This window comes from Hemibagrus wyckioides, linkage group LG20 (assembly GCF_019097595.1).
Source record: "Hemibagrus wyckioides isolate EC202008001 linkage group LG20, SWU_Hwy_1.0, whole genome shotgun sequence".
Taxonomy (NCBI): Eukaryota; Metazoa; Chordata; class Actinopteri; order Siluriformes; family Bagridae; genus Hemibagrus; species Hemibagrus wyckioides.
In genome coordinates, this window is record NC_080729.1 from 17958934 (window position 1) to 17977453 (window position 18520).

An 18520-nucleotide genomic window follows, 5' to 3' on the forward strand; every position below is an offset into this window, starting at 1 on the left:
AACTGCATTTTTCTTTCTTCCAGGTTTGCAAGGTCCTCGTGGACTGGATGGAGAGGGATATCAAGGACCCCCGGGGTCTACAGGCAAGCCTGGTTCTCCTGGCATCCCTGGAAAACGAGGTCCTCCAGGCGCCACCGGTGTTTGCGACCCATCCTCCTGTTACATGGGTTACGTCAGCCAGCAGGGTCACTTCAACAAAGGGCCCAACTTTTAGCGAACTACCTTGATCCACACTTCGTAATGACTTTTAAGGGCCTCCATGCTCCTGAGCCCAAACTGTCTGAGGTGATGTTAGTGTTTGATTTGATTTGTATTTCTTAACCTCTGTAGGCCCGGATAAAGGGCTCCGGAGTTTGAACACGGCAGTTTTGACTTGAGATTATTTGTTTACTACGTTTGGTTTGGAAGCTAGAATAAGAATCACGTAATGTAGCAGCATGAAAGATATATATATATATATATATATATATATATTTTTTTTTTTCTTCATAGAATATAGCGATGATGTGTGGTGAAATGTTCATCTGATAAAACAAAACTAGGACAACAAAATGCTCTGCTGAGTAATACAAGATCATCTCGTTTTGAGTCATCTGGCCTCGGACTACCCCGAAACCACGTTTTCTTTTTTTTTCTATCTCACGTTGGTGCTCGCTTTTGTGAATTGCATTTTTATTGTAAATAGACATAGGTGTTGCACTGCCTTTTGAAATACTACCTCTGTATTCGACACGGAGTAGTCCAACAACTGGACAATATTTTGTTCTAAAAGTGTTGGCTGATATCTCAAACTGCTCAGGATGTCTCGGTTTTTCGGTTTTATAAAAAGCTCATTCTGTGTGTGTGTGTGTGTGGACTACTGCATTTATTTTATTTGATTTTTTAATGTTTTTGTTATAATGTTAACATTTTTAATGTTTGAACATTTCTCTCCAAAAAAACCTCCTTCTAATTTTATGATTTTAGCATTTCTTTTGAACCATTCAACTTCAATCAGCAACACGTTCTATTTATTTTCCTGTCGAAATGAAGCCATGAGTATTTTTTATTTTCTTTTTATCTCGTTTCGTTCCGTTTTGAATGTCTGTTAATTGACTTAATTGGGTTGTTTACATTTGAACTGAAACCATTTACATGTAACACTGATCAAATAAAATATTCCTAAACACACAGTAGTTGCTCTGTTGTAATTGAGTTTTTATTTATAGGCTTGTGTGTCCAGGTTAGAAATATTCTTTTTTTTTCTTCTTCTTCCTCTTCTTCTTCTCGGGATAGATAGGAAGCCGATAAAAAAAGGGTTTCCAGTAAGTGTGTGTGCAGTTCCTCTTTCTGGTGCTTCTATAGTATTACTGCTTGCTGAAGTGTTAAGTTATTGCAGTTGAGCGAAAGCCACAGAAAGATTCGCATCTTGACAAGACAGGTTCCTCTGCACTTACTACAAAAACCCCTCTAATTTCCCAGTCTTACGGCTGAGAGGCTAGAACAAAGACATCGATTTATTTATTTTTGTTATTGCGGTCGCTCCAAGGTAACAGCGCGAATGGAAATGGGTGACGACCAGTATGATGAATATCTGGATGGCTTTTTTAATCAGAACTTCACAGATGATCCCCAACATGTCATCAAGAACGAGACGGTGATTTTGTGCGAGAAGAGCAACGTGATTCAGTTTGGTGCAGCTTTCATCCCTACGTTCTACTACATGAACTTTTTGCTTAGCCTTGTGGGAAACGGTCTGGTCTTGTGCATCATCTATAAGTACGAGAAGCTCAGTACGGTCACCAATATCTTCCTGCTGAACCTGGTGATCTCGGACCTCCTGTTCGCCTGCACCTTGCCTTTCTGGGCCGTCTACCACCGCTCCGAGTGGATATTTGGCCCATTCCTCTGCAAGGTGGTAGGTAGCTTGTACTCCATAGGCTTTTCCAGCTCCATTCTCTTCCTCACCCTTATGACCTTTGACCGCTACCTGGCTGTGGTCCATGCCATCACGGCCGCCCAGAGCCGCCGGAGGGTGTACGCTTTCTGCATGTCTTCCATCGTCTGGTTTCTCAGTGTCCTCGCTAGCCTTAAAGACATGGTCCTGTTCAATGTACGGGACAACAAACCGGGCGGCTGGGTGTGTGAAGAGAGTGGCTACACGTACCAGACCATAGTCAAATGGCAGCTGATGGGTTACTACCAGCAGTTCGGGCTGTTTTTCCTGCTACCACTGATGATGGTGTTCTACTGCTACGCCCGAATCACCATTCGCATCGTCTCCACGCGCATACAGGAGAAGTGCAGGGCTGTCAAGCTCATCTTCGTCATCATCTTCACGTTCTTCATCTGCTGGACGCCCTACAATGTGGTCATCCTCCTCAGGGCGCTGCGCTTGTCCTCTGGAGACAGATCATGCTCTGATGACCTGGACTATGCAGAATATGTCACACGGAACATTGCATACTTATACTGCTGCATCAGCCCTGTTTTCTACACCTTTGTGGGGAAGAAATTCCAGAGCCATTTCCGGAAACTTCTAGCCAAGCACATACCGTGTTTGAAGAGCACCATCCTGTCATCTCAAAGCAGCAGGACCACATCGTTCAGGAGCCCTAACACTGAGTACTACTAACTGATGAAACTTCACACTGGAAGGAGTTTCTGAATACTGGGCTTCTGAACTTTTGAATATTGCAAGGGTTCTGACATTATAATATCGGGATGTTCCAAACTTCTGAAAACTGGGAGCTTATGAACATTGGAATATTGAGATGTTCTGAACTTCTTAATATTGCAAGGTTCTGAAGTTTTGTTAATATTGGAATGTTCTTAATATTTGTAGCTTCTGAAGTTATTAATATTAGGGGGTTCTTTAATATTGAGATGTTCTGAACTTTGTAATATTGGAAGGTTCTGGACTACTAAATATTTGCAGGTTCTTAAGTTCTTAATATTTGTAGCTTCGGAAGTTCTTAATATTGGGAGATTCTGAAGTTCTTAATATTTGTAGGTTCTGAAGTTCTTAATATTGGAAGGTTCTGAATCACTGAATATTTGTAGGTTCTGAGCTTCTTAATATTGCAAGGTTCTGGAATTTGTAATAATATTTGAAGGTTCTGAAATACTTAATATTTGTAGGTTCTGAAGTTCCTAATATGGGAAGGTTCTGAATTACTGTATATTTGTCGGTTCTGAACGTCTTAATATTTGTAGGTTCTGAACTTCTTAATATTGAAATATTATTACCTTTTGCTTATTGGTAGCTTCTAAATGTCTGAACATTGAAGTAGTAATGAACTACTGAATAGTGAAAAGTTCTGACATTTTGATCTATATAATCTCACAGACTGGTACAGGCTGCAGGGTTTAGGAACGTGAACATTTCCAGGGTACAAAAATGTCCTGTTTGGGTTCAGGTTCATCATTAATGGTGGTGCAGGGGTTTGCTTTTCAGAAATGAGCATGTGAGAACAAACGCTGAGACAGAGAGAAAAAAAATACAAGGAAGTTGGGGATGTGTTTTTTTTGGTGTTGTTGTTTGAGTCTGTGTGCTTCTGCTGTTCTTCTGTGGCCAGTTGCATAAATCAGGAGTATTTAGCATCTTATGAACATGTAGCATAAACGTGTCTTTGTAGCATGAAATGAACTATTTAGAAATGTTTTTTTGTTCTTCTTCTTTTGTGTTGTTTTTGCATGGAAAGTGAAACAATTGCTGAATAAAAAAATTCTGATTGATGTGACCTTTTCACTCACGAATCTTTAATGATTTACTTCAGACTGTTCAGATGTTCACTTCATATTTTTTGCTCAATTCAGCTCAGAGTACACTTCCTCTGAGTATTAAGTAAGGAATAAAACACTCGCATGTGTGCCCTGTTAGGAAAATGATCAGCGTGGTATGATCCGATGTGAAGCGGCGTTACTGTGTATTATTTTCCAATAAGAGCCAATAAATGTGTTTTCAGTAAATATTTAGTTATATTTAATGCTAATTATTATTGAAGCCTTTTGTCCTAAAGTCTCACAGTTGAAGGTGCCGGAAAACTTTTCTAGATATACCTCTAACTTTTTAGGACGTGCTGACACTCCTTCCCAAGATGTTAAATAAATCTTTCCTCAGTTGAAATATACACAATTATACATTTTTTAAAAGATGTTTCTGTGTATTTTGTGGTATAGAAACCTTTGAATTAGCCAATTCTACTAATGCATGTGACAGAGAAATTTCACAACATTGTGGGCCATGTCGAAATTTGTGGTTATGTCTAGTGTTAGGTCTTGGTCTTAGTTCATGGTTGTTCTAGTTTTTAGCCCAAGGTCTTAAAGGGTTGACCAGATATTAGACGTGATGGTAGGAGTGTAAGTTCTGTGTTAAAACATAGGCTTTAATGATACCTACAGATGGCGCTGGTTTACAGCCTTTTAGTTCACTCAGAGTCTGTTTTCAATTAAAGAATTGTTTTTCTATACTTAAAAACATGTCTCAAGTCAGAGTTCTAACTTTTAAGCCACAAGTTAAATAGCATGCAAATAGATTTAGTTTAGTGGAGTAATATTCTGGAGTGATATTTCTGATTACAGAAATAGAGCTGCTATTTAGTGCAGTTTGGGTACACGGTTTTGACCATAACCTCATCTAAAATGTCTAACATCTAAAAAGACTTTAAATGCAAACTAAACAGCTTTTATGGCCTTAATATACAGCTTGGACATGTGTTACTGACTGCTTGGGTCACCCACCACAGACCTGTTTACGCGCCTGCTGGTGGGGTGGTGTCATCATGGTTGCCAGTTTTGTCTGGTTTCAACTCTTGTTCTGTTTTTAGCCCATTAGGTTACAAGTAGGTGAACGGTGGAGAAACTATGGTTTGCCATTTTGCCTGTACTAATGAACTGCTTTTTTATTTGTCCTATTTTGCCTGATTTTACTTGCACATCCGGTGTGAGAGATTTAGTAGTTGTGATGTGGGTCGTGTTGCCGCCTCAGGGCTCCCAGAGTTCCCAGTTCAGTACTGAACTCGGGTTACATCTCGTGTGGAAATTCCGAATGGATTTCCAGTGTCTGTGTGGGTTTCCTTTGGGATCTCAGGTTTACACAAGCCAGTAGGTGGATTTGCAACTTCTAGAGAAAACTTCTATTTCTTCTCATAGAAAATGGTGAATGCTTAATATACCATAAATGTAAATGAAAATGTGTATAGATGATGTCCTGTGATGATCCATTCAAGGGTGTGTCCTCACCATGTTTCTTCAAATAGCCCATGAATCCAATGCGACCCTGACCAGGATCAAAGATGAATGACCATAATACAGGTAGTCGCCTCACATGTCCAGGTTCCCAGACTGATTCTGAACTCTGTGTGGAGTTTCTGATATTCTCCTAGTTTCCATCAGGTTCATAGGTGATGATGATGATGATGATGGATTAAAGACTCTAAATTGCCACTAGGTGTGAAAGTGTGTATCGCATGGCGCACTGGGATGGACTGGTGTCCCATTCAGGGTGCGTTCTGACCTCGTCCTAGTGTTTTCGAGAAAGCATGAGGATGAAACTGTGTCATATGTAAATTAAGGGTCCTTCAGGGTACCACCCCAGCGCCAAGGCAAAACAGTTTAGTACCATTTTTTCTCACGAGTCCTAACTCTTGTAACATTCCTTTTCCTGTACATTTTAATATTTTCCCTGCTCCCAACACACCTGAATGAACTAATCAGCTAATGGAAGTGTTATACAATAGATAGATAGATAGATAGATAGATAGATAGATAGATAGATAGATAGATAGATAGATAGATAGATAGATAGATAGATAGATAGATAGATACTTTATTCAACCCAATGGGAAATGTACAGCTTCCAGCAGTATCCACAAGCAAAAAGAAAATCAGGCAAAATGTACACAACAGATGTGGTCAAGAAACAGGTTAGAGAACCTGTTTAGAAACCTAAAATTGTGAGAATTAATATCACCACGAAAAAACCCCCCACACTTCTTAGGGTGAATTTTGTCCTTGCTGTCGAGGTCTAGTTTCAAGTCAGTCAGGAAATGCGTTAAGGATCAAAACCAAAACCAAAACAGCGCAATCTGGCAACCCGGGGTCGTGGCGTAGAGGCGGGCGCAGCGGCGGAGAGAATGACACAAGCATCCATTGGTGGCGAAGCGCTGGTACCCAGGAAACAAGGAGAGGAGGATGTAGCATCCCTCCATCAGCACATTAGCACAGGAGGCTAGCGCGATGCTGAGCGGGGCGCTTTTGTGGGATGTGTGAGAGTTTCACGGAGTAACATGGCCTCTAGAGACTGAGGAGCTCTGCTTTCGGAGCATGATTCACCGCCAGGTGATACTGACTCAGGTGAGTGATCCGATAGCCTTATAATAACTCACCGTGGCCACGTCCGGAACCGCACACTTGCGTACTAATTAGTAGGCATTAGAAATAAAAACGGCCCTATTACTCTTAGATGCAATGGACGCGTCTTAAACGAGCCTGCATGGCTACTCCCTTACTGAACAGCAGACTGTATCTCAATGCTCTAAACGCTTATGCCTAATTTTTTGGCATGCTACGTAGTAGGGTAGTATTTTAGACGTCTTTGTTGACTGCGTTATCCGTTATAACGCAAAAACTGTATGTCAATAACCGCGCCCTATTCACTATATAGTGTACTATTTATTTATTTATTTATTTATTTATTTATTTATTTATTTTTACTGGACAGCATCCAGGGCGTTCATGAAATCCCACAATGCACTGCAATAGGATCGTGTCCAAAATGATGCACAGAATACCCATAATCCACCTGTAGGTTCGTATGGAGTAGGAAGAAAATGCGTTTGTGTGGAAAAAACAAAGCATCTTAAAAGGTTCTGTAGTCGGAACCCGACAACGGAGGACACTAGAGCCATCTCTTTGCATGAACCCCAAAAAACAACCTGTAAGGTCCCTAGAGGAACCTGACGACAGCATCATGACAGGTTCTTAGGTTTGTGTCTTTGTGGGAACTCAACAGCAGAGCATCTTAAATGGTTCTTTGGTGTGTTGTTCTAGGGGAAACCCCAATACGGAGCACCCTAAAACATTCTTTAATAGGTTTTTTTATTGGGGAACCCCGCAACCTATCATCCTGATGGGTTTTTTTGCTATGTTTCTTTGTGGGAACCCAACTACAGAGGATGCTGTAAGATTTTTTAGTGTGATTTTCTAAAGGAGACCCCAATAGAAAACAAACTAAATGGCTCTTCGGTGTGTTGTTCGAGGGGAAACCCCAGTACGGTGCACCCTAAAGCGTTCTTTGATTGTTTTTTTATGGGGAATCCCAACAACCTAGCATCCTGATGGGTCCTTTGCTATGTTTCTTTGTGGGAACCCAACTACAGAGGATTCTATAAGATTATTTTTTGGGAAGACTCCAATACAGAGCAAACTAAATGGCAGAAACCCAGAAAGAAGGGATTGTAAAAGGTTCTTTGGTGTGTTTTTTTGAGGGGAATCCCCAGAACAGAGCATCCTAAAGGTTTCTTTGTTATGTTCTTATGTGTGAACATCAACGACAGAGGATCTTCAAAAGTTCTTTGGTGTGATCTTCTAGAAGAAGTACCAGTACAGAACATTCTAAAGGGTTCTTTGATTTGTTCTTAAGGGAGAATCCAAGAACAGAGCATCCTGAAGGGTTCTTTTTGTCTATTTGTGGGAAACCAACAACAAAGGATCCTAAAAGGTTCTTTTAGTGTGATCTTCTAGAAGAAACCCCAATACAGGGCATCCTAAAGGGTTCTTTGATTTGCTATGAAGGGGGAAACCAAGAACAGAGCATCCTGAAGGGCTTTTGGTTTTGTCTTTATGGGAACTCAACAACAGAGGATCCTCAAAGTTTCTTTTGTGTAATCTTCTAGACTAAACCCCAGTACAGAGAATCCTATAGGGTTATTTGATTTGCTCTAAAAGGGGAAACCAAGAACAAAGCGTCCTGAAGGGCTTTTGGTTTTGTCTCTTCATGGGAGCCCAATAACAGAGGAACCTCAAAAGTTCTTTGGTGTGATCTTCTAGAAAAAACAGCAATACAGAGCTTTCTAAATGGTTCTTTATCGATGAACCCAAGAACAGAGCATCCTGAAAGGCTTCTTGTGGGAATCCTCAAAGGTTCTTTGGTGTGATCTTCTATGAGAAACCCCAATATGGAGCATTCATAAAAGGTTCTTTGATGAATTCTTATCGATGGACCCAAGAACAGAGCATCTGGAAGGGATTTTTCTGTTGTCTCTTTGTGTGAGCCCAATAACAGAGGATCCTCAAAGGTTCTTCGGTGTGATTTTCTTGAAGAGACCCCAATACAAAGCGTCCTAAAGCGTTCTTTGATCTGTTCTTATGGGTGATCCCAAGAACATAACATCTAAATGGTTCTTCAGTTTGTTCCTCTGAGGGAACCCTGCAGCAGAGCATTCCTAATGCATTCTCCAGCTCGCCCCTTTGTGGGAATCAGACATGAGAATATTCCTAATGGGTTTGTTTTGTTAAAAATGTCATAAGATTAAGCATTTAGAATGATAACTGTCTGAAGAAACTGTTTTCCTAGGATTGTAGGACGTCATTTTGAACATGGTTTCACACAATGCTTGGATTTTTATACCCAGAATTCCTAGTCGGTTACTATAGCTACCAGAAATACATGGCTGATTTCTAGCCTTAAGGTCTCAGCATCCTGGTCCTTGAGTCGACTGTGCTTTTGTGTGTGTGTGTGTGTGTGCTTTTTCTGCTTATCACGGAACCTCTTTTACCATCTGCTATTTGTAGTCCCATCTTTATTTTCCCCATAATTTTTTACTTTATATTCACATTTCATGTCATGTACAAGCCCGTATACTCATGTACTCATCGGCAGCGTAACCCAGGATCGCTGAAGCGTGTAATGTGATCCTTTAGTGTTGACCCTGAGCTGGTATCGAGCATTATCAGTAATACCAATTGACATCCACATCGTGACTCGATGCCTGCTCTAAAAAAAATAAATAACACGAAATAATGTAATAAGGCTGCTGTTTGTATTCTGCAGTATTGAAAGGTGCTGAACAATGGCTGGGAATTGAGGCGTACAGAGGATGATGATGATGTCATGGTTTTATTCAATCATCTACGTAATCAGGGACTATCCAGTGAGCGCTGTTTATTGGATAGACGAGGAAAAGGAAAAAGGAAAGAAAAGGAAAAAATGCAATGAATCACTTTGTCCTTTTGGGTCTATATTTATTTATTTGTTTATTTATTTGTTTATTTATTTGGCTTAATGCTAGAATTTAATTTGAGTTTATTGTTAATTCCTATTTTTGATTGTTTCAATAGAAATAAGACAAAAATATCTTAATAATAATAATAAAAATAATAATAATAATAATAAATATTTTACACATGAATATGGATCTGTGTTTATCCTGGAAGGTCACATGACTATATAAGTGAACTGTCTCATTGATCCCAAGCTTGTTCAGGCAATTAGTGACTTTACGAGTCAATATTAGTTAAAATGTCAAATCCGTAACACTGTAATTGCCCTGCTGAAATTACCCCATAATGAACTATTCACGCTAGAGCATTTTCCCCAGACCTGTATTCCAGATATAGCAAAATCAAAGATGGAGCGATATCTAAAGGTCATTCCTAATCGCCCGGCTGCACCTGCGTGCCGGTGTTTGTCGACGAGGAGAGTTGGATTAACATCGATTCTGCCATGACCTCGCATCAGACCAGGCTCCGTGTAGGGTATTTGGATGCTCTGCGTATTGATCCTGCTCTAATTTTGGCGATGAGAGAAAGAGAGAGAGAGAAAGAGAGAGAGGTGACGGGGGAGGGAGAAAGCCTTGTTTGCACGCGGATGGTTGCACTTCCTGCTAAAATAACCACCTGCCTACACACCGACCCCAGGATGCAGATCAATACTGGAGGTGGAGGAATAAAGTCATTAGGTAATATGGATTGTACGATTAAATCTGATTTACTTTTACTATATCCACGTTACGTAATATTGCATTTAGAGTCTCATGCAACTAAGATCAGATATTAGATATTTGTGTGCACTACCTCTGTAAAATACGCTGACCAGGCATAACATTATGCCTAATATTGTGTTGGTCCCCTTAAGCAGCCAAAACAGCCCTGATCCATCCTGCACTGTGTATTCTGACCCCTTTCTATCAGAACCAGCATTAACTTCTTCAGCAATCTGAGCAACAGTAGGATCTGTTGGATCGGATCACACGGGCCGGCCTTCACTCCCCCCGTGCATCAATGAGCCTCGGCCGCCCATGACCCTGTCGCTGGTTCACCACTGTTCCTTCCTTGGACCACTTGTGATAGATATTGACCACTGCAGACCGGGAACACCCCACAAGAGCTGCAGTTTTGGAGATGCTCTGATCCGGTCATCTAGCCAACACAATTTGGCTCTTCGTCAAACTCGCTCAAATCCTTACACTTTTCTTATAGAAAACGAATGTGCCTCAGGTGTGTTTATGAAGTGTCTGTCAATTTTATCGTTACCTTTAGTCAAAATTTCACCATGTGAAAGGTTTTTCCCAGGGAGACACACATATCATGGCTGAATGATAGACCACCAGAGCTGACAGGAAGTCCTGTTTGAATCCTGAATAGAATTTTGAGCTGCATTCTAGAAATCTGTGTGATGTAAAGATGGAGAAGTGATGTGTCTGAGTGTGTGTGTGTGTGTGTTGAGAGATGTGTGACGTGCTGCTGTGTTTTATAGGTCAGAGAGAGAGACACTCAGCCATTCTGTCCACACGCACTTTAAATATGCATGGAGTCATGAGTCACGCAGGGACTGAGGAGACGCTGACGAGAGCAGGCCGCTGTGCTTTTCACTGAAACAAAGACTGTGGGAAGGGAAAGGAAGATGAGAGAAACAGTGATGGAGAATGAAAGAGAGAGAGAGAGAGAGAGAGAGAGAGTGGATTAGTTGACCTGAGGTTTGTGGCACTGGTGCTGATGCTCTGCAACCGGCTTCTAGAAATCTCTGTGTCTGAATCCTGGCTTTGAAATAGATAAAGAAGAACAGGAGTGGAGGAAACAAAATGAGAGTATGAAAAAGGGAAATAGGAAAATTTTATATAGTAAATAAATGATATATATGTGGGAAAAAATAAGTATTGGCTCAGTATCAGGTATCAGGCAATGGTCAGAGCTCTGAGGTTGGTTAATATTAAAAAGTACGGGATTCCTTGCTACTGGAAAGCTTATTTTCCGGTAAATGTACGTCATGAAAAATTAATTTAACATTAAGTATGTAATAAATTCTTAAATTTCCAGTCTTTGAAACAGAAACACGTTTACGTTCCCGTGTCTCAAACCCCAACAAATTCACACTGAGAAACATGGAAAAAAATTCTAGATAAAAAGCTAGATAAATAAAACACCTATTTACAGATTTTATTTATTTATATTTTAGATTATATGTCAAATCTGGTCATAAAGGCTACTTAAAAAACACACAAAAAAACAACTTTAAACCCCAACAAATTCACATTGAGAATAATGGAAAAAAAAATAAAAAATCAAGATAAAAATCTAGTTAAATAAAACACCTATTTTCATATATTTTTTTTTTCTTAATTATATATTTTAATTATATATTTTTATGTATTTTTGTATTTTTTATAGATATATATTTTTTATGTGTTTTTGTATTTTTAATACATTTTTTATGTATTATGTATTTTTATTCTGGTCAAAATACTTTAAAAGACAAATCAGATTAACAAAATATATATATATATTTTTTGGTATGTAACAGTTAGACATACAGTTAGTCAACTTTAAGAAGACAATTTTATTTCCTCAAAACAACAGATTTATGATTTTATTAAATTTTTCTCAGATCATTTTGGGCAAAATAAGGTTTCACAAAAAACCTTCTCAAAAGCCTTTGATTTATTCAGTCATTCTAAAGATGTTTTAATTCCTAGCTTGCTAGTGAAACGTTCTTCAGTCATGCGGTGAAGGTTTTGTCATTCAGTGAAGTCGTTTTTGTGCTACAGCGAAATATACAGTCGAATATTCCTGTTGTAAACAATATTTACTTGTAAATTTCTAATATATAAATGCAGATAAAAATTAAAGCTCCAGTTTCTCAATCGCCGTGAAGATTACCTCAGGATGATGAGACTTGAGCAAGGAAAGTGTGCAGCATCTCCTTCTAGCCAATCAGAAGCCACGTCCGGTTCCACCTGTCCATCGGTCGATCAGATAGTAGGGGTGTCTGCTCCTTAGCCACTGTGAAGCTTTGAGTAACAGATCTCTTCAATCTTTTTCTATCCTGAGACGAAGAGTAATACAAATCTCACCCGCAGTCTCACTAAGATTCCTGAATACCCCGGTGACGATCTCCCAGCAGGCCGCGTTCCAGCTCCTTTCACCCTCTGTGTCTATACGAGTAATGAACCCTTGCGACAGGAAACATGGGAGTGTGTTAAGTGAGGCTTAAAGCAGTCTGCTCCTGGATGCTGAATGAGCATAATTAATTTATCAGAGCCTGGCATGATTGTGAGGCACGCTCGTAAAGCCTCTATTACCCTCGTACATGCAAACCGCCCACAGTCGATTAGAGCATGGTGCAGCTTAATGTGGGGAAATTCGTGATCTGGAAATGGGAGAAGTCTAAAAAACGTGTAAATACGAGACATGACGTGCAATCTGTACACATTAACTGTTAGCAGCAAATACCAAAAAGACAGATATTTAGCAAGGCTAGCCTGGAATTTTTTTGGTCAAATGTAGGCAAAAAGAGGGGCATATAGTGACGTAGCGGTTAGTATGTTTGTCTTGAGAACTATCACAGTAAAAGGTAACTTTTCCAGTAGCACATCAGCATCTCATCTATCACTAAATGTTTTAACCAAACTTTAAGTTACTACTATTCCTTGAACGTTTACTTGAGGTCCAGTGACTGTATCCTTCTCTCAAAAGCTCACTGTGTCGCCTTGCTGAAATATTTGTACTCCTCCAGGACACTCGTGTATATAGAAGCAGCCTTCTGAAGCTTGTGGCCAGAAAGGATAATCGGTAACTTGTGGGCAAAGCATCTTAGACTTAAAATAGTCAGATAACATTATTTCGCGGGACAAATGAAGTTATGCGCCGGACTGATTCGGTAATGGATCTCTGGTTAGAAGCTGCTCACTAATTTAACTCTTGGCAGTAATGATGATTATTCTGAGCGAGTGCTTTGTCTGTTGTGTGCACCGAAATATTGTCAGGAAGAAGTGTACGAATGAAATAAATAAAAACACAAGCTGACCGGGATTGCTGTATATAAGTACGTTGATTTGTAGATGATTTTTGCTGCATTGAAAATGAACAGTCTCACTGTTTTTGTATCTAGCCATCCTTTTTGGTCAGATACTAATCAATATTAATTATCTGTAATAAAGTGCTTTGTGATTATATTTGTGCCTTGCTCACACACATGCTCTGCTGATCTCAGTCACACTGTAACCCATGACATGTGTGTGTTCGGCGTCCCGCTGATAGTGTTGCTGACTCGGAGCAGTGTTATGGCCACTGCTATAACCCCCACCTCACCTCATCCTCCGCCTGCTGTTTGCTGCAATGTGTCACCTTCTCAAGTCTCTACAGTGTCCCAGCAGCTCGGCGCTGACCAACTCAAGTAACCGCTTCTAAAAACGACAAACACTGACCATCCATTTCTCCGACTCACAACCGAACCTGTTTCTCTACTCAATCTCCAGTAGTGACACTTTTGTAGATTTTCTATATTTTAACAACTTGTAATTACCAAATACGCCGACCAGGCATAACATTATGACCATCTGCCAAAAATTGTGTCGGCCCCTCTTTTGCTGCCAAAACAGCCCTGACCCGTCCTGCACTGTGTATTCTGACACCTTTCTATCAGAACCAGCATTAACTTCTTCAGCAATCTGAGCAACAGTAGCTCGTCTGTTAGATCTGGATCACACGGGCCAGCTTTTGCTCCCAACGTGCATCAATGAGCCTTGGCCACCCATGATCCTGTCACCGGTTCACCACTGTTCCTTCCTTGGACCACTTTTAATAGATACTGACCACTGCAGACCGGGTTTGTGTGTGTGTGTATGTGTGTGTGTGTGTGCGTGTGTGTGTGTTAAACATTATTTTGTTGATCCTCTAATGGAAATAAATACATCTCTCTCCATTCATGTAGATTTTTTTGTTCTCAGTCTTGCTATCAAGATGGCTGTCGAATGTGATTTTACTGGGTAAACAGCTAGCAAACAGCTAGTTGGCAGTTGGCTAGCTATTATTAGCATATGAATTAAATAGTGATGATTTGCTTTAGGATTGTGGGCAGTGTAGCACTTCTTCAGGACTTTGTTGCTTCATGTAAAATTTCTTACATGGTGATATGTTTAGATTCTGAGCCTTCTTGAAGCTAAAAATTATTTTAAGCCACCTGTGATTTTTCTCTATTTCTCCTTTTTTGCCTCAGAAATTTATTATTAGTCGTTTCGTACGTACACTGCAGCGTGGTATTGACAGCATTGAAGTGTGATATGTAATATCACACAAATTGGCTCTGAGCCTATAGGGTGACATTCCTAGCACTGGTCAAGGTCTCAGCCTGTTTACTTCATCCCCACAGCTCTCGCATTAGCTCTCCTTCATCACAGCCCACTTCAGACGAGTCGCATTTTGGGTTCTAACCCTGGCAAGCAGACCCACCCGGGTTCCAGCACAGGGAGCATGGAAAAAAATTGATTTTAATTTAGAAAGGTCAGATGGTATTAACCTGATACGACGATCTCATTAGCTTGAAAATTGTGTTCGTGTCATTTCGAGTACGAAGGCTTTCGCGATTGATTTAGCCCTTTGTGAATGTGATGAAACATCCTGAATTGAGCCTTTTAGGATTTCAAGGACCAGTTAAAAGCACTTAACCGAAGAACATGCTCTCTTTAAGACAATGTTGTTGTTGTTGTTGTTTTTTTAAAGCGCTTTGTAAAGAGGTAGAGGATTGGCAAGGGCTTGCTTCATGTTGAGTCATCACTGTACACCCCTACGCATACTCATTCTGCACCCTGAACAATGGAAAGCCGTGTTTTCCTCATCCTCTTTCTTCTTCTCCTTCTTCTTCTTCTTCTCCGTGCCAGACACAAGGACGCTAGGATGCCAGGCGCTGAAGAAAAAAATGACTAATAAGACGTGCTAATGTGCGATTGCACCGTGGGAACGCAATCCTGCTACTTAGCGTCTCCTGTCATTCATTGATTTTTCTCTGCGCTCTGCATTGCTAGGCGAAATATTCCTTGAAAAACGACGCGAATCAGACATGCAGCACGAGACAAAGAAACCAAGCCACAGAAGGTGAAGAAGATGGTTCACTCCGGAGCAGCTGAAGACAAGAAGACGAGGAGAGAAATAGTGTTGACACGTACAGAGCAGGCAGTTTACACAACACAATACAGAGCCATGAAGACAGAAAGGCAGGCTGGGTCACACACACACACGTTTTTTTTCTCAGCGGAGTGGACAGACGAATCTGAAAGCCGCTTCCTGAGACAGACGGATGAATAGAGGAAAGAGTAGGACAGCTATTTAAAGATCTCCAGAAGCGTGTGGATTGAAAGAGCATGTGTTTTAGTGGATGCTTGATGCGGCACAAAGCGCAGACCGGTCCCCCGCTCCCTCCCTTTTACAATCTTTCCTTTGTGTTATGTCTGAGTGTAGTTGGGCAGCACTCTTCTCTAGAGACGATTGGCACATTTCCGTCACCCCCTATTTTAAGAGCGTGACCAAAAAACTCCATCACAATAAAACCACGTAGTTATAAATATCTACGATTTCTTTAATAGTAGATATTATTCTGTTTCTATAATAGTATAGTAACATTTTCATGAAGCAGCTTCACAGATATCTGGATGTTTATTTAGATCCATCATGAGCAATCCAGGCGGCGATGGCGACGAAGAACCCTCGAGAAGAACCGGACTCAAAAGTGAACCCAGTCGGATAGTGACCGAAAACAAAACATTGTGATTTGAGCTCCAAAACAGGATGCTATGAGAAAAGATGCCTTCAGCTCTCTGCCTGATTACTGCGCTTTAAGTTATTTCCAAATCCAAGTCATTATGGATTCAGTCAGTAGCTTTACTGAAGGAACCGGCAAACCTTAGCTCCACAGGGGATAAAGAGATTCGAGTTCCAGGAACAGCACGTATGGTAAAGGGGGATATTGAGCGTATTAGGATAATGTGGGCCTATAATAGTGCTGTTAGTTTTATAATATGACAATGTGGGAGTAGACAAATCACAGAAATCGGAAGAGCACAGTTAGAGTTTGTCACATTAAGTCATTTCTGCAGAAATGTTTTGCAGACATTTCATTTCTATGCTGTATTTTGTTCCCAAGTTAACATGATCATATGATTTTACTGATAGTCCTGGTTCTACGAGTTCCTGGTCATTGCTGTCAGAAACATGTTGCTTTATTACAGGTGAAGACAGTAGGGTAACATACCAATAACTGTAACGGGGCAGCATGCTGCAAGGAAAAGATGGAAACCATGACACTAGGCTAGTTTTTCTAATTTCAGGTGGACAATGTGAGAAAAGACAAATCACAGAAATTTGAAGAGCACAGCTTCATTACACAATAAAGCAACAATCCAATAACGTTTAAGAGGCAGAGAGAGGATCAAACCCCAATGCCAGGATAAAAACTGTAACACTTAGTTGGCCTTCCCTTTTTTAAAAAATTTTTCTAACCTTCCTGTTTCATATCCTCTTCTTCCTCGTAGGCTAGTCTCACTTCCTCTGCTAAACATCAGCCATTTATATTATAAGTGTAATAGTAATAGAACAAGGTACTAATCGTACCATCTGTATCTCTTCCATCATTAGAACTTGTACCAGAACCGCTTTCTCGGGCTGGCGGCCATGGCATCGCCATCTCGCTCGTCCCAGGCCCGGCGCCGGAGCAAAGACCCGATCCGGCACAGCTTCAACCCGGAGCACTTTCCCAGCGTGGACTTCCAGAACGGCGAGCCCGAGGAGCTGGCGGCCACCCTGCCGCGTTCCACCAGTGATACGGACCTGGTGACATCACATTGCCGCTCCACGCTGACCGTCAGCACCTCCCACTACGCCATCGGCCAGTCGCCGGACATCACGCTCACATGGGACATCAAGGAGGAGGTGGATGCCGGAGACTGGATTGGAATGTATCTCATTGGTGGGTGATGCGAAATGTAGTGATATAAAGAAATCTAGCTGTCTACAAAGAAGAGTAAATCTGTCCTCCCTCTCTCTCTCTCTCTCTCTCTCTTATATATATAGCTCTGTAAATTGCTCACATTTCTATCACACTGTCTCACTCTTTCTTGGGGCTTCTGTGAGCAACCAAGTTTGGATTGAATCCGATACAAACACAAATCCATTAATCATTCCTTGTCAGATTTCCAGCCAGCATAGACTACAGCGACTGCCTATATTATAAATAAAAGAATCAACCATTTGCTGAAAAAAACATGCTTGGAATTTTGAGGCCTACACATCATGACACATCACTGTGTTAATCTCAGAGAAGAACAGACTCTTTTTCTCTTTTTCAGATGAGGTGCTGTCTGAGAACTTTCTGGACTATAAGAACCGCGGGGTGAATGGCTCTCACAAAGGCCAGATCGTGTGGAAGATTGAGGCTAATTCCTACTTTGTTGAGCGTAATTATCTTGATTTTATTACACACACACACACACACACACACACAGAGAGCTTGTAATTTACAAAAGGCCTCTTTTCGAGGCCTACATTTGAGTCTTTCTTTGATTAAAGCGCTATGTTCCTGCTGTACAATAGCCATCAATCCACACAACCTTAGTGTTGACAGATTTGTCACCAGATCAGTCTATTCCATTTTACGATCTCCACAATCGAATAATTCGCACGCAATCAGCTCATGAGAGCCTTTAAACATCATCGAGGCGACAGTGTGACATGCAGGCCTGTGTAAGGCTGATAAGCATTTGATCTGGATACGCTATCACCCCACCATAAAGACCGCAGGACATTACTATGTTCTCCATAGCTGCCATGGTAACAAACACACCATGTCCACTCACACAGCTTGCTCTGAGCAGTCGCCTCGGAGCACCGAGCGCTGTAATACACTATTCTATTCTATTCTATTCTATTCTATTATATTCTATTATATTATATTATATTATATTATATTATATTATATTATTTAAAGCCATATTAATGTTTGGCATTTTCTAAAGCTACCCAGCTAGCTAACATTCCTCTGAATTTCACTGAAAGGAATTATTATGTAATAAATTGTAATGACTGTAATTTATAATAACTGTAATAAACCATATTACTGACAGGATTTCTAAGTGATATTTCTAAATGCTTTTTAAAATTCGTTTTTGACAAGAAACTTTTGATTTGTAAAGTTTTTACAAGCTAGCAAATAAGCTAGCCTGACAGGATATTTGGGAAAACCTCTTCTCTTTTACAATCTCCACTGACAACC

General features: G+C 40.5%; 3 protein-coding genes across 3 annotated transcripts in view; all 3 read left to right on the plus strand.

The window, feature by feature from the left end:
* Window positions 1-1173, plus strand: part of si:ch211-106n13.3 (vWFA and Collagen domain-containing protein) — a 37997-nt gene extending 36824 nt beyond the window's left edge. Inside the window, exon 30 of the mRNA XM_058418313.1 lies at window positions 24-1173. Coding sequence (XP_058274296.1) covers window positions 24-214 — 191 coding nt within the window. The 3' untranslated portion in view covers window positions 215-1173. The remainder of the gene's footprint in view (window positions 1-23) is intronic.
* Window positions 1174-1350: 177 nt separating this feature from the next.
* Window positions 1351-3722, plus strand: ccr12a (chemokine (C-C motif) receptor 12a). Its single transcript, XM_058418179.1, has one exon. It carries the CDS (start codon window positions 1541-1543, stop codon window positions 2612-2614), a length of 1074 nt encoding a protein of 357 aa, XP_058274162.1. The 5' UTR covers window positions 1351-1540; the 3' UTR covers window positions 2615-3722.
* Window positions 3723-6126: 2404 nt separating this feature from the next.
* hecw1b (HECT, C2 and WW domain containing E3 ubiquitin protein ligase 1b) overlaps window positions 6127-18520 on the plus strand; it is a 33405-nt gene continuing 21011 nt past the window's right edge. The window contains exons 1-3 of the mRNA XM_058418134.1: window positions 6127-6336; window positions 16888-17218; window positions 17598-17705. Of these exons, the coding sequence (XP_058274117.1) occupies window positions 6307-6336; window positions 16888-17218; window positions 17598-17705 (469 nt within the window). The 5' untranslated portion in view covers window positions 6127-6306. The remainder of the gene's footprint in view (window positions 6337-16887; window positions 17219-17597; window positions 17706-18520) is intronic.